General features: G+C 41.1%; 1 protein-coding gene and 1 non-coding gene across 2 annotated transcripts; both read left to right on the top strand.

Annotated features, from left to right (window-relative positions):
* The first annotated feature begins 782 nt into the window (after positions 1-782).
* On the top strand, positions 783-19,245 carry Golga7 (golgin A7). Its single transcript, XM_048330659.1, has 6 exons — positions 783-856; positions 1,073-1,204; positions 7,448-7,600; positions 14,063-14,164; positions 15,546-15,608; positions 17,880-19,245. Exons 2-5 carry the CDS (start codon positions 1,094-1,096, stop codon positions 15,591-15,593), a joined length of 414 nt encoding a protein of 137 aa, XP_048186616.1. The 5' UTR covers positions 783-856; positions 1,073-1,093; the 3' UTR covers positions 15,594-15,608; positions 17,880-19,245.
* Positions 2,747-2,877, top strand: LOC125339763. The gene has a single exon (XR_007208613.1). It is a non-coding gene; the product is annotated as a small nucleolar RNA SNORA51 (small nucleolar RNA).
* Positions 19,246-22,101: the final 2,856 nt, after the last annotated feature.

The raw sequence follows: 22,101 nt of genomic DNA, 5'->3' as shown, positions 1-22,101 counted from the left end.
GGTTGAGATCTAAGGATGGCAATGCCAGCCTAGGCAGGAAAATCTATTTAACCACCAGGAACCGGGAAGGAGAGCTGTGGTCAAGAAATAGAGCACTTTCCTTGAGCACAAAAACTCAGGAGCAGTGTCCAGGCCCTGAGTTCAACCTCCAAGACGAATAGCCAAAAAATTAGTTAATTAATCTCATGTATTTTATTTCCTTCCTCCTCTCTTAATGTTACAGAAAAAAATTAATGAGTAAATCTGGTTTTTAAAAGGCAAAGTCAGCAAAATTTCAAAACTTAAAGTCAGAAGAGCAGTGTATTATACATAGTTTATATTGTTAATTAGTAATACAGACATACTTTGCATTTATTTTTTATTTCATAAAATTTATTTTCCTCACTGATTTCAGCAAAATGCCTATATTCTAATCATCATAATTTTCACATAAATCCTTTCATAAACATTATTCTAAAAGTATTGAACCCAAATGTAAGATATTTATACATATGTCAAAAGGCAAATTATCTTAAATATTTTAAATGCTCTTATAATAAAATGATCTGTGAATGAATGGAAGAAGGAAAATGAAAATAGCCTTTACAGTGAGAGACGGGAGCCACTGTACATCCGGGACACTTGGGTCAGCTAAAGGCTCTGCAGCTGGCCCCGCCCACCCCTCCCGCACAGCGCTCTTCATGGCTCCGCCCCAGACGTCCCCGCACTGCACTGCGCAGCCGCGGCAGGGTCGCTTTACGGCCAACAGTGGGGGCGGAGCTCCGACTTCAGACCGGGAGGGTGGGGAGAGGCTTTTGCGGCAGAACGTAAGTGACGGCGAGCGCGGCGCGACAGCAGCTGGAGGCAGAAGAGGCGGGTTCGTGTTTCCCGGACCGAACCTGGATGTTCGGGGGCGCGGGGTTTGGGCAGGGGCGGTCGCTGAGGCCACCCTGCCGCGGCATGGGTGGAGGGGCGAGGCGAGGAGCAGGCCTTGGGCTTCTCTGGGGGCTGGGCGGGTCCTCGGGCCGGCGGGCCGGAGCCCCGGGGCCGGGCCGGGGTCTGACCGCGGTGGCCCTCCTCTCCGAACTTGCAGGGCGGCGGTCCTGTCCTCGCCATGAGGCCGCAGCAGGCGCCGGTGTCCGGGAAGGTGTTCATCCAGCGCGACTACAGCAGTGGCACTCGCTGCCAGTTCCAGACCAAGTTCCCCGCGGAGCTGGAGAACCGGGTACGCGGCCCGGCTTCCCCGCACCTGTCCGGGGGCCGGAGGTGGGGCGGGCCGACTTCCGGCCGCACGTTCGGGGGTGGCGGGGCGGGGGGTGGGTGACAGGGACGGGGAGCACGGCCAGGAGAGATCTGGGGAGCGCAGGAGGGGGAGCACGGCCGGGAGGGATCTGAGGAGGACAGGAGGGGGAGCACGGCCGGGAGGGATCTGAGGAGGACAGGAGGGGAGGACGGCCGGGAGAGATCTGAGGAGGACAGGAGGGGGAGCACGGCCGGGAGGGATCTGGGGAGGACAGGAGAAGCACGGCCGGGAGTGATCTGGGGAGGACAGGAGGAGGAGCACCGCCCGGAGTGATCTGGGGAGAACAGGAGGGGGAGCATGGCCTGGAGGGAGCTGGTGAGGACACGAGGGGGAGCACGGCCCGGAGGGAGCTGGGGAGGACAGGGAGGGGGAGCACGGCCCAGAGCGTCACTCTAGTATCTGGGGAAGAGTGAGGCCAGATCCCTCGGTGTAGTCCGCAGAACTGGATGGCAACCAGGGCCCGCAACCTGTTGTGCCCAACTGACCAATTGCCCTGCTGCCCCCTCCCCAATCCTGGGCTATTGACACCTCTGAGGAGCGCATTCCTGGAGCTCCAAGCCACCTCACTCAGCAGGCTGTAAGCCTCATCCTCCCACACCAAGAGAAAACAGCTTCGTTCTCATGACTGGCATTTGTGATCCCTGTGCTGGCTGCAATAGCTCGGCCCCATATTAGTGCTGTGCCGGGCAGACAGGCCTTCTTGGAACCTGAAACACGTAGTGTCAGGTGTGCCTGGACAGGAAAATGTCTCAGCACTGGCCTTGAACTCAGTCACTCCCTGTTGTCATTACTAGGAGCGACCTGTTTGGTTCACATATCTAAACTGTCATCAAGATATAGCCCCTTTGGACAACTCCTATCGGACAATTCCTATAGGAATTAAAGACCGAGGCTTGTTTCTGTTTCTTCATAATTAACACCCGCACTTGTATCCCATTGTAAAAGTTCAATGGAGTCATGTGTTTGTATGTTTTCTTGTGTCAGTATGTGTACACCCAACCATACTGCAATTCTTTTGTTGTTGAGCCATATACTATGTAAATTCTGTTTCCTGGCTAGCTGGAAGCAAGTTTTGTGAATGTTTCCTCTTTGATAGGGAGGCTGAGTGATGGCAGGGAGGGAACTAGGCATGAAGTGGGTGTGGAATTAAGAAATGCTGGTCATAGAGTAAGTGGGTGGAGATGAGTTTTACTGGAGAAATGTGTAGCAGCCATTTAAAGTTGGTTTGTAGACTGGGGCTGTAGCTTGTAGCTCCTGTGTGTGTGAGACCCAGGGTTTGATCTCTAGTGCCAGAAATGGTTGTTTTATATCAAAGTAGGTTCTGCCTAATTGCCAAGGTTGGAAATCAACTGTAGTCTATAGTTTCCTTCAGCTTAATTTATAAGTGTACTTAGATTAATGATCCAAATATATTTCCTTAACTACAAATTAAAGATCAAATACACCTTTAAAATACAGTGTATGGGCCTCCGGGTGCTTACCACAGTCTGTGTTCTTACACCTACTGTATTGAAAGAGGAGACAGAGTAAACCTACCCCATTTACACTCAGCCCAGATCCTGTGCCTGGTCTGTATTGTGAATGGGGAAACAGAGGCTAGGAGACATATATACATACATACATATATATGTATATATTCAATACCAAGGCCAGTCTTGCTATATATAGCAAGACCTTGTCTCAAAAAAAAAAAAGTTTAGATGTACTTGTTTGTGAAATGCTATGTGAACAGTGCATTTTGTCCTGTGATACTGAGTTAAATCTGTGACAGTAGTTGGATAAACAGTGGTTTGAAGAGGTAGACATTGAACAAGTTGCCAGTAAGCTAGAACTACCAAATGTTATTTTAAAATTTAACATCACAACTTGTAACTTACTTGTTAAGACATACATGAATGGATCAGATGTTTTATTACTAAGCCTCTAGTGGAAACTAGTGCAATTTATTTTCTTTCAAATCAACATGTGAATATTCTTTTTCACCACACTTATTGTGCACATTACAAGATACCATTGTTTATAGGTTTAAAAGTCAGAGTTCTACCTCACAGTTGAACCAAACATACATTGCAGAATCAGAAAATAGTCTTCCACTATGTGTGTGATAGAACATTTCTTTTATTGTCTCAGTACAGAAGCCCATGTAGACACAACACTGATAGTTATAGGAAGTTGACATTGCTAAGTTCTGGTGTGCTTTTACTTCTTTGAGCCACTTGTGGTAATATTATGGGGAATTATATGTTACTATTCAATTGTGACCTTGAATTTTCTTATAGACATTGGGTTAAAACATTGGCTTGCACTTAAAAGTACTTGGGAAAGCTTTGATTTTTTTCCCCTACCTGTGTTGAGATTAAATATAAATGGTACAGTTGTTTTCCTTGCTTTGTATGAAAGGAAGTGGAAAGTTTCTGTTTCTTTAGTAGTTACCCTAGACATGTTGCTGAGTACTCTGGTTTCCTTTTGGCTACTTAATAGAATTTAAAAATAATATATAAATGTTTTATGTTGTCCACGTCCCACATTTTTGGCAGTTAATTGGAGAGAAGAGTCTTACAGGGTTTTCTGCCTGGGCAAGCATTGAACCATGATCCTCAGATCTCAGCCTCCTGAGTGGCTAGGATTACAGGCATGAGCCACAGGCACCCAGCCCCTCCATGATTTTTTAAGGAAGTTCTCCTTTATAGTAACCTTTCAGAAACTACCCGGTTTGTTTTTTGTTTGTTGTTACTGCTATTTCCTAATGGTGCTGAAGGTTGGACCCAGGGCTTCATACACTCAACTACTGAGTGCTATCACTGAGCCATATTCCTAGCCTCTCAGAAGCTTTTTAATGTTTTTCCTTTTTAATGCTTTATTCCTTTTTTCTTCTAATTGGTCTGCTTGCAACTAATAAAGTATTACAATCTCAGAATAATTTAAGAATTAATGTTCCTGGTATAAACAGTAATTGTAATGTGAAAGAAAAAGAGCATCCTGGTTTAGATCTTATGGTTTTGAATCATACCTAAAGAAACTTTTTTTTTTTTTTTGGCCAGTCCTGGGGCTTGGACTCAGGGCCTGAGCACTGTCCCTGGCTTCTTCTTGCTCAAGGCTAGCACTCTGCCACTTGAGCCACAGCGCCACTTCTGGCCATTTTATGTATATGTGGTGCTGGGGAATCGAACCTAGGGCCTCATGTATTTGAGTCAAGCTCTCTTGCCACTAGGCCATATCCCCAGCCCCTACCTAAAGAAACTTAACCCATGTGTGCTAGCACATACCCTACAATCACAGCTTCTGAAGAGACAGACGCAGGAGGATCTGACTCCAAGTATAGCCTGACAGAGTTGTAACTGGCAAAGTTAGCAAGACCCTATCTTAAAAATATAATAATGCTGGGAGAGTAGCTCTAGCTCAGGGCCCTGGGCTCAGTTCTCATTACTAAAAACATAAATAATTCAGAGCTATCAAACATGATTAACCAATGCTCAAGGGGCAATAATGTAGGCATTATCAGGTACATCCAACACTTGCCATTAACATTTATTCTCTGAGCCATTCTCTGTTCGAAGGAAGGAGAACTGAGACTTAGGTCCCCAGATGACAGTTGTGACACCATACCTCAAAGCACGGTCTGAAACTCAAAATATTCTCTAAATACTGGACTCTGGTGGCTCACACCTATCATATTAGCTTCTCAGGATTTGCAAAGCTCCTTTTTGAAAACAGTTAAAAGTACTTTTAAGGGTGACATTAAACTTTCTCATACTACTTGATAATTAAGACCTATACTAAAGGTTTTAATTATCCACACTTTCCATACTAAAGACAAAAAATGATAACAGCTTCTAACTAAAAGATTTTAATAAAGTGAATCATGAATTGTTTTATGCTTTCCAGGATTTTGTTCTTCAACTTGGATGTGGCCCAGTGGTAGAGTAGTTACCTGGCTTGTGTGAGCCTCTAGGTTTGATCTCCCAACAACACACATGCACATAGTTTCTTTTGGGAACATTTTGCCTAATATATTGATTTGTCTTTTTTTATTGTTTATTTGTTTGCTTCCTCCTGAATAGTTAAAGAAGGATTTCATGGAAGAACTAAAACTCACAAGTAAAGTTATTCGTTTTAGGAATAAGGGAGGCATATGACAGAAGGTTTGCAGTTTTAGGAATAAGGGAGGCGTGTGACAGAAGTTCTACAATGATTTGGCTAGGGCCTTAAAAGAAAAAAACCAACAATGATAGAATTAGATAAAGAACTTTAATAGTGGGCCTTAAAAATTCTCCAAGTATAAGCCTGGCACTGCTGGCTCACACCTGTAATCCTAGCTACTCAGGAAGCTGAGATCTGAAGATCACAGTTTACAGCCAGCCTGGGCAGGAAAGTCTGACTCCAGTTAACCACCAAAAATATGGCTCAAGAGGCAGAGCACTGGCCTTGAGCATACAACCCCAGAGACAACTTTCAGGCCCTTATGAGTTCAAGCCACACAACCAGATAAAAAAACTTCTAGCTACTCAGGAGGCAAAGATGTGAGGATCACAGTTCAAAGCCAGCCTGAGCAGAAAAGTCTGAAACTCATCTCCATTTAGCCACCAAAAAGCTGTAAGTGGAGCTGTGCCTTCTCAAGTGGCAGAGCACTAGCTTTGAACACAGAAGTTCAGGGCCTTGAGTTCAAGCCCCAGGACTAGCACCAAAAATAAATAATTCAAAGTATTGATATTTGAAATATATAAAACACTACTAGAAGAAGAATGTAAAAGGTTATGACTAGGGGCTGGGAATATGGCTTAGTGGCAAGAGTGCTTGACTCATATACATGAAGCCCTGGGTTCAATTCCCCAGCACCACAGCTATATACATTATATATGCAATCTGTCTTGACAAATATCACTGTGCAGCAAATGGCTATATCTTAAACATACAGTAATGTCACTGAATAGAAGTAATAGGTCTGACTTGGTGTAAAGAATTATGTGTCAGGGCTAGAGATGTGGCTTAGTGGTAGAGTGCTTAACTAGCATGCATAGAGCCCTGGGTTCAATTCCCCAGTACCACATAAACAGAAAAAGCCAGAAGTGGTGCTGTGGCTCACGTGGTAGAGTGCTATCCTTGAGTACAGAGAGGCTCAGGGACAGAACCCAGGCCCTGAGTGCAAGCCTCAGGACCAGAAAAAAAAGTTACATGTCAGTTTGAGATTTTGCCTTGCACAACAGTAGATTTTAATAACAAAATAGTTATGTTAGAAAAGTAGAAGACTGAGCAAATAGAATGTTAACTTGATCCTTTTGATGAGTGTTTAAAATACCATTCCTTCCCTCTCTTTGTTAATGGAAGGACTAGTAAATTCAAGTGTTTCCGTAAGATTCCTTACTCTCACCAAGTAAAGAGAACTTCCTCTTTTTTGTGCCTCCATTGTACTTCATATATGCCTTTATTAATAATACTCAGTGTATTGTGTTTTTATGTATACATATCTGTCTGCTGACATAACTAAATTCTTGAGGATTGAGACAGCATCTTTAAAGCTGATCATGGTATCTTTTAGTAGATATTTGATTTTTAAAAATGAGTGTAAGTGAATTGAAAAAGTTGTATGACTGCAAATTACAAATAGATTGTGTAATTTAAGTTACTTGAAATCTAGAAGTATCATATCAAGCCTTGAAGATATTCATTGTTCATGAGATAGATAAAATTAAACCCCATGCAGTCTCAGTAGCTTAGTTTAGGCCCAGATTTAATCACCTAAAAAGTAGTTGGCAGCCCACACATAAAGTTCAGTAGACTCCGTCTCATCCAAGGGCTGTTTAGTGGTACCCACATGTCATCCCAGTTATGGGGGAAGCATGATGGCTGGGTGCAGCGATGCAAGCCTATCTTCCTCGGCCACATGGGAAAATTAAGGAGTATGAGCGCTCAGGCCACCTTGCGCCTAAAGCAAGATCCCACCTCAAAAATAACCAGCCCCAAAAGGGCCAGTACCAGTTGTGCCCAGTGTAGTGATGCCTAAGACTAAAGTTGCCCCCCCCCCATCAATAAAAATCACAAAGTTGGTTTTAAAAGGGGGGAAGGGGCGCTACACCTCCCCTCCCCCCCAAATCAGCATGAAAGTAAATGTTGGTGAGTTTCTGATCTTTTTTGAAGACTTAATTTTAAATTCTTTCCTCTCTACAGATTGATAGGCAGCAGTTTGAAGAAACAGTTCGAACTCTAAATAATCTGTATGCAGAAGCAGAGAAGCTTGGGGGCCAGTCATATCTTGAAGGCTGTTTGGCTTGTTTAACAGCGTATACCATCTTCTTGTGCATGGAAACCCATTATGAGAAGGTACAGTTACATTTCTGTTCACAAAATCTCTTAAAATCACTGAAGTTTACATAACCATTAACTATATGGGCATTTATAATAGCAATAAATATTTTGTTGTTCTATGTCCAGAGCACCTAGGAGCAAGTCCAGGTGTCCAGAAATGGGTCACATTGGTATGTTCTCTTGGAGTTGACATACCAGTGTTCAGATTGGCCTATACTTATGGTAGCTGTAGAAAATAGGTATGTTCTCATTCTTTACAGCTTTCTCAGAATCCTTTTGCTTCATTTCCCCAACTTTCTGTCATCAGTCTTTACCTTCCCACCTGAGCTTATTTTATTTTTCTCCTCTTTCTATCTGCCTGTCAGATCCAGAGAAGCTGGCTTCTCAACTTGAAATGCCCAAAATTCAAGTGTCTCACTTCCCCATTGTGATCAACAGCACTCCTGTCTTTTTAGCACCATCTTTAGGTATGAAAGATAAAGGGAGGAGATATTTGTCAGTGACACCAACCTTTCACAATTTTCTCTGTAAATGGTGGTGTGTACTCTTCTGACTTTTCACAATTTCCTCTGTAAATGGTGGCGTGTGCTCTTCTGCCTCCTTACCTACTTTCTCTATTTCCCACCTGTCTCCTCCTGTCCTTCCCCTGCCACTCCTGCTAGATCAAAGCCTTCCCTGCCTTTCCACTTACTGTGGGTAGGTCAGGTCTAACTTCTTACCAGCTGTCTCCCCTCCCTTCTTTCTTTGGCAAACATTTGATTACTTATCAGTCACCAAAGATATCCTCTGTGATTTTCTTCCACTTAGAATGGCATATTCAAATGCTACCAGTTTTTATTTCCCATTTCCATCAAACTTCTCTTGACTTCTAATCAGAGTTATTTCGCTCTTCTGTATCCCTTATAAAATTTGATTTCCATCCCTTTTCTCACGCTTGTCATATTCTACTGTATAATTTAACAGTTTATGTTCTTGTCTTATTTGTTGTTCATCTATAGACAATGACCTAGCCATGTATTGAGTATATTAGGTACTCTTTGGATGTGTGGAATAAATGGCTTTAAGTTGGTCACTGTGAACTAAACATATCCAATAATTCTGACAATGTTTAAAACATGAAGCACTGTGAATACCATCTATATTGTATCCCACCTGATAGAAATATCCTGTGATTGTCTTACACTCTGGGATGGAGAGCAGGTATAGTTGCACCTGAAATACTGTGAGCCATTGGCTAAAATTCTGCTGTATTTGTTAAGAAGCCTGCTGATGTACATCCTCTTGGTCTAAGTAGCTTAAGTCCTATCACATAGAGAAGCAGCTAACTTACCTTTCTAAAATCAGACATTAACAAGGCTTAGATTCAGTTTTCAAGTCTGTTTATCTTAGTATCTTCTCTTGATAGCACATTTGGTAAGTGAATGCCAAGGGGCCCATTCATTTGATCAATATTTATTGAAAGCCTACTATGTGCCAAGCAGTGTGTCTGGACATAACAAAATAAGGCAAAAATGGTTGCTGACCTACCTTGTAGAGTTTGCAACTTCATGGTAACAAACTGGCAATAACAAGGAAGGGAGTAAAACTATTAAAATTGTTTGTGCGTGCGTACACGCACGCTCACATGTGCATGCTAGTACTTGGGTTTGAACTCAGGCCAGGATTTTGTCCTTCAGCTTTTTTGCTAAAAGCTGGTGCTCTGGCTACAGCTGCACTTCTGGCTTTTTGGTAGTTCATTAGAGGTAAGAGTCTCACGGTCTTTCCTACCTCAGTCCTCAGCTCTCAGCCTCCAGAGAAGCTAGACTTACAGTTGTGATCCCCCTGTGCCTGGCAAAACCATCTAAATCCTAAGTTGTAATAAGAGAATTGAAGGAAATAAACTGGCCTTTAATAGAAGATAATAGGAGGGGATTGGTTTAGACTATGTGACCAGAAAATACATTTAAGATGGTGGCATTTAACATGCCACCCAGTATAATTCATGCAGAGAGGGAAATGAATACAAAGGCCCAAGAAGGATGCTGGTTCCCTAGAACTGAAAACTGATAGCTGTAAAGGAGGGGCAAAATGACTAGAGATGGATTTGGAAAGGCAAGCAGGAACTGTTTCATACAGGAATGCATAAAGACATGTAAATTTTGTTTCTAGTACAAAGGTAGGCTACTCAAAGCTTTTTACACAAGAGAGGCACAAGATCTCCTTTATATCTTTTTGCCCTGTAGGACAAAAGCTTAAGACTGGAAATAGGGAAACAAATTAGAAAGTTCCCAAGAAGTTCTAACAAAGGAGATCACTGCTTGAACTAGAAACAGGGCACTGAGGATAGAAGAATGCAAATAATTTCAAGAGATATGTTGATAATCAAACCAAGACTTGGGAAGGAGCTGAATATAAGTAACAGAGGAGTGAAGTTACATCTATGGAAGGTTCCTTTTTTGTTTATTGTGCTGCTCCTGGGGCTCAAACCCAGGGCTAGGACACTATCCCTGAGCTTTTTTGCTTAATGCTAGCCCTGTTTCTTAAGCCACAGCTCCACCTCTGTGTGTGTGTGTGTGTGTGTGTGTGTGTGTGTGTGTGTGTGTGTCTGTCTGTCTGTCTGTCTGTCTGTCTGTCTGTATGCGTGTGTGTATGCATGTGTGTATGCATGCATGCCAGTACTGGGGTTTGAACTTGGGGCTTAGGTGCTTTCTCTGAGCTTTTGTGCTCAAGGCTAGCACTCTACCACTTGAGCCATAGCTCTACTTCCAACTTTTTTGTTGCTTAATTGGAGATAAGAACTTCACGAACTTTCCTGCCCAGACTGGCTCCAAACCTCCATCCTCAGATCTCAGCCTCCTGGGCATGAGCCACCAGTGCCTGGCCATTTTAATCATGTGTTTGTGAACTCATACAAGGTTTTTTGTTCTTGTTTGAACTTAGACTCCTGCTCATTAGGCAAATGCTCTACCACTTTTTCACTCAAGTGGACTTCTGCCACTTGAGTCCCAGCTCCACTGCCAGCGTTTTGGTGGTTTCAGCTATCAGCCTCCTGAGTAGCTAGGATTACAGGTGTGAGCCACCAGCACCTGGCACACACACACACACACACACACACACACACACACACACACACACTTGGGTTTATAGAATATATAAGCCATTCTTTTATAGCTCTATTCAAAGATCTCTTTTTATGGAATATATATTATAAGGCAAGCAAAGTAGTTAAGAAACCAAGACTTAAAACCTAACCACATTTTTTAATAGATTATTATTTTTAGGAATGGAAAGTGAATTACTAGATCATATAAAATTAATAACTGAAATAATTAATATATGGTCTAGAAAACTCTTTAAGTGTGTATCTTTAGTTTTGATAAAATGATAGGAAAGTGAGAACAATAGCCCTTTTCCCCAGTTTGTTCTCTAGGAATTTCTGTGCTACTTAATATTTTATGAAAGAACAGGGTTGAGTCATTTACTATTGTTTTAAATACTAAAATTTCTCATCTACAAATGGTTCACCAAATAAGATAACACTTAAACTTTGTCATATGGGTTAAAGTTGTTTTGGGGTTTTGTTTTTTTTGTCAGTCCTGGGGACTACACTCCGGGCCTGAGCACTGTCCCTGGCTTCTTTTTGCTCAGGGCTAGCACTCTACCACTTGAGCCACAGCGCCACTTCCGGCTCTTTCCATATATGTGATGCTGGGGAATCGAACCCAGGGCTTCATGTATACGAGGCAAACAATCTACCACTAGGCCATATTCCCAGCCCCGGGTTAAAGTTTTTGAAATTGTAAATAGGCCTTTTAAAACTTGCTGGAACAATCGTGTGTTTTTACCCTATAGTATGCTATCTATTGATTTGAAGTGAACATAAAGACTGCAGTGTTTTGTTCTGTTGTTGCCATCTATTATAACTGGAGAACAAATGAGCTTGTAGAGGTTCTCCTCAATAACTCTCTCCCTTGTTTGTCAGCTAGAAAGCATCCCTTTTGCCTGTGTGCTATGAGCTATGAATCCAGCAATTAGAAGAGGACACAGAGTATTTGCTGAAAATGCTTAGCTCCTGATGCGCTTAGCTCCCACTGAGTTGGTTTTCTCGAAGAGCAAGTAGACTGCTTCCAGTTTAATGTTCTTTCTGGAGGCTGATTGTGTTTCATTTTGTAAATATTACACAAATTCAGGTTGTATGGAGAGCCTGATGAGAATAACTAAGGGACTTCTGTGAAATGTTATGCTTTGTTTTGACAATGATTTGTGAAGCATAATAAAATGTGAGTAAAAGATGAACCAAAAGTGCCTTGTGGTACGGATGGTGCTTGGGGTTGTAGTATGAGTATATTGATGGTTCATGTTGCTGAAGAGACAGGAAGTTTATAAGCATCTTAGTTATGGTAGTCCTACCTTTACCAAAGTAGCATAAGAGCTTATACAAAAAGAAAAAAAAAAATAGTTTTCCTTCTAAACTGTTACTCAGCTACGTGTGAATGTTACTTAAGTTTAAAAAAACAACAACAACAACAAAACTTAGCCTGACAAAGTTGCCTTACTAGTAGCCTGTGCCCACGGAGAGGAAAGGGGAAACTGTTCTGCAGAAAGCCTTTCTTCAGAACCAGGCATGCACACATTTTTCCAAGTGTGCCCTCCAGTGTTCACGGACTGAGGTGAATGAAGATTGAAGTTCCACTTGTACACTCTGGCAGTTGGCCTGAGAAGGCAATTGGACAGAAGATTGAGAATCCTAAGATGGACATCCTTCTAAACTGCTTCCTTTTGTTCATTACTTCAGGACACCTGGCAGGTGCACTGATCGAAGGAGGTTTTTGCTCCTAATGCCAAGCATAGTTCAGATTCTTTGAAAGTTGAAAATGAGACAGTGATAGGTATTGCATCAGGTAATTTGGTAGGAAAAAAATCTTTTTTCAGAAATAGTGTATTTAATTTATTAAAGAGCCAGGCACATTGCTCGTTCAGTAACATCACTGTGTTTTTACATCTCCAGAGATGTAAAATGGGTAAGCTTTATTTTCCTTCATTAAGAAAATTATTTAGAGTGCATTTAAATTCTAAATCAATTACAGCAGTCATCTAAATTGTAACATCCTACTTGTTTAGTTTAGCCTGGTATATCATGCACTTTTACATCCTTGCTTAACTACCAACTGTATTTTCATACAGTTGGTTTTTTTCCTTTATGTTTCAATTACACTTGAGACTTTGTCATTTGCTGATAGTGTGAATTTAGGAGATACATAATAATTTAAAGAGCTAAATCAAAGCCTAATTTATACATTAGAGCCAGAAAAAGGGATAAGACAAAGGAGAATGAAGTAAAACATGTAACTCTTCATTTCTGGATAAAGCTATTAAGATTTTCTTGTAGCTTATCTGCCTCAGAATTGCCCTTAATAAAGCTGTAGATTTGGCTGTTTCCAGAAGTTCTTTATTCTGTATCTGGTATTTGTCACCATTTGCTTTGACTTTTACAAGCTGATACTAAATATGTACATTGGAGTTTCTATCCAGGAAATAAGAGCAAACTACAGAACAGCACTACATTACAAACATAGAAATGATGCAAGATACTTGTGGTGATCAGAAACTACACGACAGCTAATTAGCATGTTTTTGCAAAGGAAATAAACTTTCAGGTTTATATTTTCAAAGCTCTCTTCAGGTTTGTTGTTTGGTTTCACTTGCTTTATGTGGGGTGGTTGTTGATTGCTGCTGTTTGGGGTTATGTATTGGGTATTGTACTCAACACGTGCACTTGCTAGGCGGGTATTCTACCACTTGACCTATGCTCCAGACCTTTTTGCTTTAGTTGATTTTGGAGTGGGCCTTCTACCTAGACCTTCTGTGTAGCTAGGACCTCAGGCATGCATACCCAGCTTGTTTGTTGAGATGAGGTCTTATTAACATTTTCCCTAGCCTATCCTGAAACCACAGTCTTCCTAATCTCTGCCTCCTGGGTTACAGGCATACACCACTGTACCCAAGAGAGCTCAGCTCACTCTTATTAAAAGGCCAACCTTGTGTCATTGCTTAAAATAGATTTTTAAAAATATACAAAGGAGGAAAGAAACAGCTCTTAAGTGTTAAAAAGACAAAGCCAAGAACTTTGGTATTAGAAGAGGTCACAGCAACTAGCCACATTTTTGTAGAAGCAACACTAGCCATTGTATATACAATCTGTTTATTTCCTCTGTTTCCAAGACTGAGACCAGGAGGTAAGAAGGAATGGAGTTGGGTCCTTATCATACATTTAGATCCATTTGCATTTACTCTGCTTTGATTTGAAAAGAACATCACACTGTTCTGTGGGGCTCCATAGGTCATTGCAATTCATCAGAATAAGCCCAGATAATCAGCGTTGTTACAACATGCCTTAAAAACTTACTCTACCATCTGAGTATTTTGAGATCTATCTGTCTGGTACTTGAAGGTAAATTAGATGAAATTTGTAACTAAGCTGTGGTTTCTTTCTGTCAGGTTCTGAAGAAAGTCTCCAAATATATTCAAGAACAGAATGAGAAGATATATGCTCCCCAAGGCCTCCTTCTGACAGACCCCATTGAGAGAGGACTTCGAGTTGTATCTTTTTAGTCCAGATCATAAAGTCTAAATATTTATAAAAGGAAAATTTTGATGTCACCATTTGGCATTGGGTAGAGAGAATTTAACTCTAGTCTCTTACATTTGCCTTAGGAAGTTTCTGTGTGAACTACATGCCATAAGCATCCTGTCATCAGCATTTTTCTAAAAGCATTTTTCTCCATCCTTTGCATTGTGCAGATCTCTGAATTGTTTAGTATCTGGTTACCATCTTTCTTGGTGGCAGTTCTGAGGGCATCTTGCAGTAATAATGGGGGTTGTCTGAGTAATGCATTTCAGCTGCAGAAACAACCTGAAGCCCCTTCGAAACATATAAACCCATGAGACTTGTCATCCAAATAAATTGCAGTTCCCCGGGTTCATCTGACTAGCTGAAATCACTTACAGCTGCCAGATGAATCGTTTCATTAACTTTGACAGTATACATGTTTTCAGAGACAATAAGCTTTGAAAATCACTAAGTGAATTCATAAATAAAATTGCAAAAGGCTAGTTTAGCTTGATTACTGAAGTAATGAGTAAATAAATTCTTTTTTAAACTGGGACCTTCCGGTTGATAATAATTTCAGCAGTTTCATTAAACTTTTAGGGGTCATGAACCTTCTCCTAAGAGACAGTTTCCATAAATTTCAGGGCATTTTTGGGTTTCTGAATTTCATTACTTCTATGGATTCTCAGTCAAGAAATAAATAAGAAATAAAGCATCCTTCCAGATTTTAAAAAAATTGTATACTTGTGAAGGAACTATGCATGGAATAACACAAAATTGCTTGTTAAATTTTTTAACTAAGTAGAGAAAGCATATTTTGCTTAAATAGGAAAACATTCTGATAATTCTAAGCAAGGCAGATTAAAAGCAAAATCTGTAGACATTGCTGGTCTGGTGCTGGTGGTTGGGAGTTTTTTGATGGTGGTTTCTTGATTGATTGCTTTGCTTTTTTTTTTTTTTTTTTTTTTTTTTTTTTTTTTTTTTTTTTTTTTTTTTGCCAGTCCTGGGCCTTGAACTCAGGGCCTGAGCTGTCCCTGGCTTCTTTTTGCTCAAGGCTAGCATTCTACCACTTGAGCCACAGCACCACTTCTGGCTTTTTCTATATATGTGGTACTGTAGAGTCAAACCCAGGGCTTCATGTGTATGAGGCCAGCACTCTACCACAAGACCAATATATTCCCAGTCCTTTGCATTTTTGAGATAGGGTCTCATACTGCATAGCTCAGGCTGTCCTTGAACTTGTGATCATCCTGTCTCTACCTCTGGAATGCTGGGATTGTAGCATGCACCATCATACCTGGCTGTATTTCCCTTTTCCCTTTTATGTATTATCTTTCTAGAGTGTATTTTCTTAACAGACATGCTGCTTAGATTGAAATTACCATTTATGAAGACAGAGGTTTGAGCACTGGAAGATAAGCCATAGAATTAAAGGTAAATGTAAGTTCACATGATTTATAGGCAGCTTTCCTTGCATTATATTGGCATTAAATAGCCAGAGTGCTGGCTAACAAGTTTGGCTGTTTGTGCCAGTCCTACAGCTTGAAGTCAGGGCCTGGGCTGCCCCTGAGCTTTTGTGTTCGTTGGCACTCTATCACTTGAGCCACATTTCCACTTCTGGCTTTTTGGTGTTAAATTGGAAATCAGAGTCTTGCGGACTTTCCTGCCCCAGCTGTCTTTGAACCATGATCCTCAGACCTCAGCCTCCTGGATAGCTAGTATTACAGGTGCAAGCCACTGGTGCCAGGCTTTTTTAAAAGGCCTGTTTTGAGCCTTTTCCTTCCTCTCGGTGTTTATAGCAGCGGGAGGAACATAGAGAAAGAAAGAGTTCCTCTGTGTGGGAGATGATTATTCCCTTCTCAACTTTTTCAGTAGCTGTTTTTAAAACATTGTTTCTGTTCCCATGTTCATTTACTGAATCCTCAACATTCTAAAATACCTTCTCTTAGATCTAAATCATGACATCTGCCATATTTTTGTTTAAAAAGCATTTGTTTTAGAACACATAGGCTTACTTGTCCATATATTTTCTCACATACAATTTCTAAACTGCTATTTCTCAGATGAGCAGCCAGGAACTGTGTGGTTTTATTCTGTGACATTGGATAAGTTTGTTTTATCCGTTGCAGCTGCAGTGACTGGCACGCCTATATGTCATGACTCATTCTGCAGCTATTGCTGCTTCGTAGGATGGTTTCAGAGGTGGTTTGGTGTTTTGAGCAATTACACACCAGAGACTAATCAATCAATAGTCAAACAACTGTGAAACTTTGAAATGGGAAAGATTTACATTAGGGACTTCTGGAGAGTTTCATGAATGCAAATATTTTTGTTAAACTCAGTTTAGTTTTCAGTGTTGCGTGTTTCCAGAGTTCCAGCATCCAGTGTGGGCTGAGATCTCAGAGGATGGATGACTGTAACAATAACATTCATTTCTACCTATTTTCTTAAGTCTACAGGTGTCTGCAGATTGAAATGTGTTACTGGGATTAACAATTTAACTAAAATGTATACCAACTATGGGCATGGCCTTTGTATTTTAAAAAGGTTTTAAACCAAGGCATTTCTTAAAGTATTTCCCCTTCTATCTTTTTAAAGTCAGGTCTCTGTAGCCATAGCTATATTATTAGATAGGCTGATAATGTTTCTTTTTAAGACTTATCTTTATAAAACAATGAAATGATGAACATAGTAGTGAACAATAATAAAAAATGTCCAACTTGGTGGCACTAGTGCCAGCACTACTAAATGACTAATCACCACAACTATGCTAGACACATACTATTACCTCCTTTTTTTTTTTTTTTTTTTTTTCGGCCAGTCCTGGGCCTTGGACTCAGGGCCTGAGCACTGTCCCTGGCTTCCTTTTGCTCAAGGCTAGCACTCTGCCACTTGAGCCACAGCGCCACTTCTGGCCGTTTTCTGTATATGTGGTGCTGGGGAATCGAACCCAGGGCCTCATGTATACGAGGCAAGCTCTCTTGCCACTAGGCCGTATCCCCAGCCCCTATTACTTCCTTTTTTAAAATGAGGCTGAGGCACAGAGAACTGAAGCTACTTGCCCAAGGTTAAACAGCTAGTAGGTAGCTAGCTACCAAGGCATCCTCGCTCCATAGCTGGCACAACCTCTCCTGGTGTGTTGGCAATTTCAATGTACATGACTGGAGTTTTAGACTATTAAGCTAAATCCCAGAATTTTCTTAGAATGTTGGGTTAAGGGACAATAGCTTACATTCCTGGCATAAACTGTTATCATTTGTGTTAGGTCCACCCAGGAGAAATAGCCTCTTCCCTTTGTTCTCTTCCCTGCCCCTTCGAAGTCCCTACCTAGCACCTGTAACCCAAGCAACTAAGGTCATTTCCCCATCTTGTGCAGTCACTTCATCTGCTGTGGCCACACCACCTCTACCCCCCTAACCTCCCTATATAATCTCCCTCTTCCCGCCATCAGCTTTCCTGCTCCTCGTGCCTCCATCTTGTGTTCTCTCTCTTCTAATACACTCTCCTCTGCCTGAACCCTGTGGGAGTTTCCTATCCGAGGATGGGGAAAGGGCCTCAGGGCCTGGGGGGCTACCCACTACCCCAGGGCATGCACTGGAGGAGAACAGAGGGAGGGGGCCATTTCTCCAGGGCAAACCTAACATTTTGACATAGTAAGTGTCGTTTTAGAGGTCTAAAATACTTACTTTTCACCTCTAATTACAGATTCCACCTCCGGCTGGACCCCTCCTCTGTCCTCGGGCGATCACAGTGTCCCTACCTCCTCTCCAGAGCGTCATTCCTTTGTATCTGCTGCCAGAGCCATGGTGCCACCTACGCCAAGGACTAACTTTCTAAATTCCACCCCTGGAGTGACTTCTCCTCGCTCAGCATCCACTGTGTGGCTCCAAATTGTGTAGGATTCTGTAATCTTTTGATTAACTTCTGAGAAAAGACAATGAAGCAGTTCACTTTTTTAATCCACAGTCATTTAATAAAGTTTGCAGTTAGAGGGCCTAATGCAAAGTTTGTTTCTTACCTGCTACCAGGTAAGAAATTTCCATTTCCTTGAGCCAGTTTCCCTAGTAGGTTAAAACTTCAAGAAGTCATATCTTAGCCAAAATTCAGATTGATGAAAAGCTTTTCTCTAGGTGAGGGGTGTATTATGCCTGCGGTTTTGCCAATGCATCTCCCAGATTTCAGAGAACTACCATTTCTGCCATGATTCAAATCTTAAGATTTATTTCTGCCGTTCAGTTTCTCAAGCCGAAGCTCAATGAAAAAAGAAAAAAAGTATAATATTGTTTGTTTTATTACAGCAGTTCTTGCTAATTAAATCAGTATTTAATGCAATGTTCATTCTCTTCTTGGGAGATTTAGGTTGATTTGCATTACCTTTGGATGTTGGGAAGATGTGGTATGTGTTGCTTGTTCCTTTACACAAATAAGTAAGCACAATGAAATGGATGCCAAGCTGTCAAATACATAGATGTCCCTGCTCTGTTCCTGAATGTGTAATACATGGTATAATAAATACTTTAATTATAGTTTTGTTATAAATATAACTTATGAGAAAAAGGTTGATAGGGATAATACTGTATATTGCTAATTTTTAATCCTACTCACAAACTTTCTGATCCATATTCTCCTCATATACAGTATTCAGTACACAGAAACTTTTAAGTTTGGTTCAAGTAAAGTGAGCTAACTGACTTCCATGTGAAACTTTCAAGTCTTCAGTCAAGATTTCTAGTTCTGTCTCTACGTTCTTAGTATTGGAGATTCTTATGTCCTCTTTTTTTCAGGATTTGAGAGCACTGTATTTGGGAGAAAGTTAAGTATATTAGAGAATGAAGCAGTTTAAAAGTTCCAACTTTCAAAGATAATGTAGGTGCTAATACTGGATTTAGTCTTACAAATTTAATTTCTGAGTCTGGTAGTTAATATATCCCATCTGACTGTGTAATATTTAATTGTATAAAACTCATTTGTTACTTTATAGCCTGTAATAGTCTGTCTGTCTGCCTTTAAAACCTGTTGCAATAACTAACTTTGCTGAAATAACATATTAGTAAAACTTTTCTTAAACAAATTGTCACTGTGTAAATACTTGGTGTGACTTGATGAAATAATATGGCATTCCATTTGGCAGATAAAAATACTGTAACAACTGGTACAATGTACAGTAGGATTTTTTGTTTTGTTTTATTTTCTGTGCCAGTTCTGGGGCTTAAACTCAGAGGGTTTGAATGCTGTTGCTTAGCTTTTTTGCTCAAGCCTGGTGCTTGAATCACTGCACTATTTCCATGGAGAAAGATTTTAAAACACCTTCCAGTTATTTCCATGCTTTAAGAACAGATAGAGGGGGCTGGGAATATGGCCTAGTGGTAGAGTGCTTGCCTAGCATGCATGAAGCCCTGGGTTCGATTCCTCAGCACCACATATGTAGAAAAGGCCATGGGGCTGGGAATATGGCCTAGTGGCAAGAGTGCTTGCCTCATATATATGAAGCCCTGGGTTCGATTCCTCAGCACCACATATATAGAAAATGGCCAGAAGTGGCACTGTGGCTCAAGTGGCAGAGTGCTAGCCTTGAGCAAAAAGAGGCCAGGGACAGTGCTCAGGCCCTGAGTTCAAGCCCCAGGACTGGCCAAAAAAAGAACAAATAGATATATGTTCGTGTAGATTTAAAAAAAAAAAAGTTTTCTTTTTTCTTTTTTTTTTTTTTTTTTTTTTGTAGTAATACCAAACTTGGAACTCACACTTGTTAGGTAGATGTTCTACCACCTGAGCCACACCTCCAGCCCTTTTGCTTTAGTTTTTTGTTTGTTTGGTAGATTCTGGGGCTTGAAGTCAGAGACTGCTCCACTTCTGGCTTTTGGTGCTTAATTGCAGGTAAGAGTCTCATGAACTTTTCTGCCCAAGCGGACTGAACTACTATCAGATCTCAGCCTCTTGAGTAGCAAGGATTACAGGTGTGAGCCACAGGCCCCTGCCTCAGTTTGGTATTTTTTGTATGTTTTCGTTTTTGTAAAGCAGGCCTCAGACCACAGTCTTCCTCCTTTGGGCCTCCTGTGTTAGCGGGAATCACAAGTCAGCTTCACCATGACAGGATTTTTGGGTAGAGATAGGATCTCCATAGCTTTTTACTTGGGCTGACTTTAAAACCAGGCTCTCCAGTTCTGGGGCATAAACTCAGGGCCTGAGCACTGTCCCTGGCTTCTTTTTTCTTTTTTGTGATGTACAGAGAGATTACAGTTTCATACGTTAGGCCATGGGTATGTTTCTTGTACTGTTCATTACCCCCTCCTTCATTCCCCCCTCCCCTCTTCCCATTTCCCTCTCCCCCCATGAGTTGTTCAGTTGGTTTACACCAATTGGTTTTGAAAGTATTGCTTTTGGAGTCGTTTGTCTTTTTATCCTTTGTCTCTCAGTTGTGATATTCCCTTTCACTTCCCTAGTTCTAATACCAGTATATACAGTATCCAGGGTACTCAGATGAGATACAGTGATAGCGCAGGGACAACGATAGGAAGGGGATACAAGAGGATCATCAACAGTAGAAGCTATGGTTTCACATGGCATGTTAAAAATAATTACAACAGTGATATAACACTCATTTTCATAACTTGGAGTTCATTTCACTTAAAATCATCTTATGTGTTCATAAGGGTATAGCTATTGGGCTCTTGTCATCCTCTGCTGTGACTAGCCTAAACCTGTGCTAATTATTCCCTATGAGGGAGAGTCCATGTTTCTTTGGGTCTGGCTCACTTAGTATAATTTTTTTCCAAGTTCTTCCATTTCCTTACAAATGGGACAATGTCATTCTTTCTGATAAAGGCATAAAATTCCATTCTGTATATGTACCACATTTTCCTGATCCATTCATCTACTGATCCATTCATCAACTGGGTTGGTTCCATATTTTAGCTATGGCAAATTGTGCTGCGATGAACATTGTTGTGCTGGTGGCTCTAGTGTGTTCTTGTTTGTAGTCTTGGGTAGATGCCCAAAAGTGGGCCTGCTGGGTGGTAGGGGAGCTCTATGTTTAGCCTTCTGAGAAATCTCCATACTGCTTTCCAGAGTGACTGAACCAGTTTACATTCCCACCAACAGTGAAGTAGGGTTCCCTTTCGGCCACATCCCCTCCAACATTTGTTATTGTTAGTTTTCTTGATAATGGACATTCTTACTGGGGTGAAGTAGAATCTCAATGTTGTTTCGATTTGCATTTCTTTTATGGCCAGTGATGTAGAGTACTTTTTCATATGTCTCTTGGCCATTCTCATTTCCTCATCAGAGAAGTCTCTTTTTAAGTCTTCAGCCCACTTGTTGAGGGGGCTGCTGGTTCTTTGAGGTTTTGTTTTGGAGGAATTTAACTTTTTGAGTTCTGTGTATATTTTAGATATGAGTCCTTTGTCTGTTGTATGGCCTGTAAAGATCATTTCCCAATCTGTGGGCTTTCTGTTTATCTTGGGAGTTATGTCCTTTGCCGTGCAGAAGCTCTGCAGTTTGATGCAGTCCCATTTGTCCAACCTTTGATTTGTTGCAATTCTGGGTCTTTATTAAGGAAGTTTCGTCCTGTGCCAAGGAGAACAAGTGTTTCTCCTCCTCCTTGTAGTGTCTTCAAGGTACCTTTTTATTTCGAGGTCTTTGATCCATTTGGAGTTAATTTTGGTGTAGGGTGACATATAAGGATCTAGTTTTAGTTTGTTGCAGGTATTGAACCAGTTTTGCCAGCACCATTTGTTAAAGAGGCTATCTTCCATCCTATTTTTTTAGCTCCTTTATCAAAGATTAAGTAGATATAGTTCTGCGGGTTCATTTCTGGGTCTTCAGTTCTGTTCCATTGGTCTTCAGGCCTGTTCCGGTGCCAATACCAAGCTGTTTTTATTACTATAGCTTTATAATACAGCTTGAAGTTGGGTATTGTAATTCCTCTAGC

This window comes from Perognathus longimembris, chromosome 21, assembly GCF_023159225.1.
Source record: "Perognathus longimembris pacificus isolate PPM17 chromosome 21, ASM2315922v1, whole genome shotgun sequence".
Taxonomy (NCBI): domain Eukaryota; kingdom Metazoa; phylum Chordata; class Mammalia; order Rodentia; family Heteromyidae; genus Perognathus; species Perognathus longimembris.
This window is presented reverse-complemented; position numbering and strand designations above follow the sequence as displayed.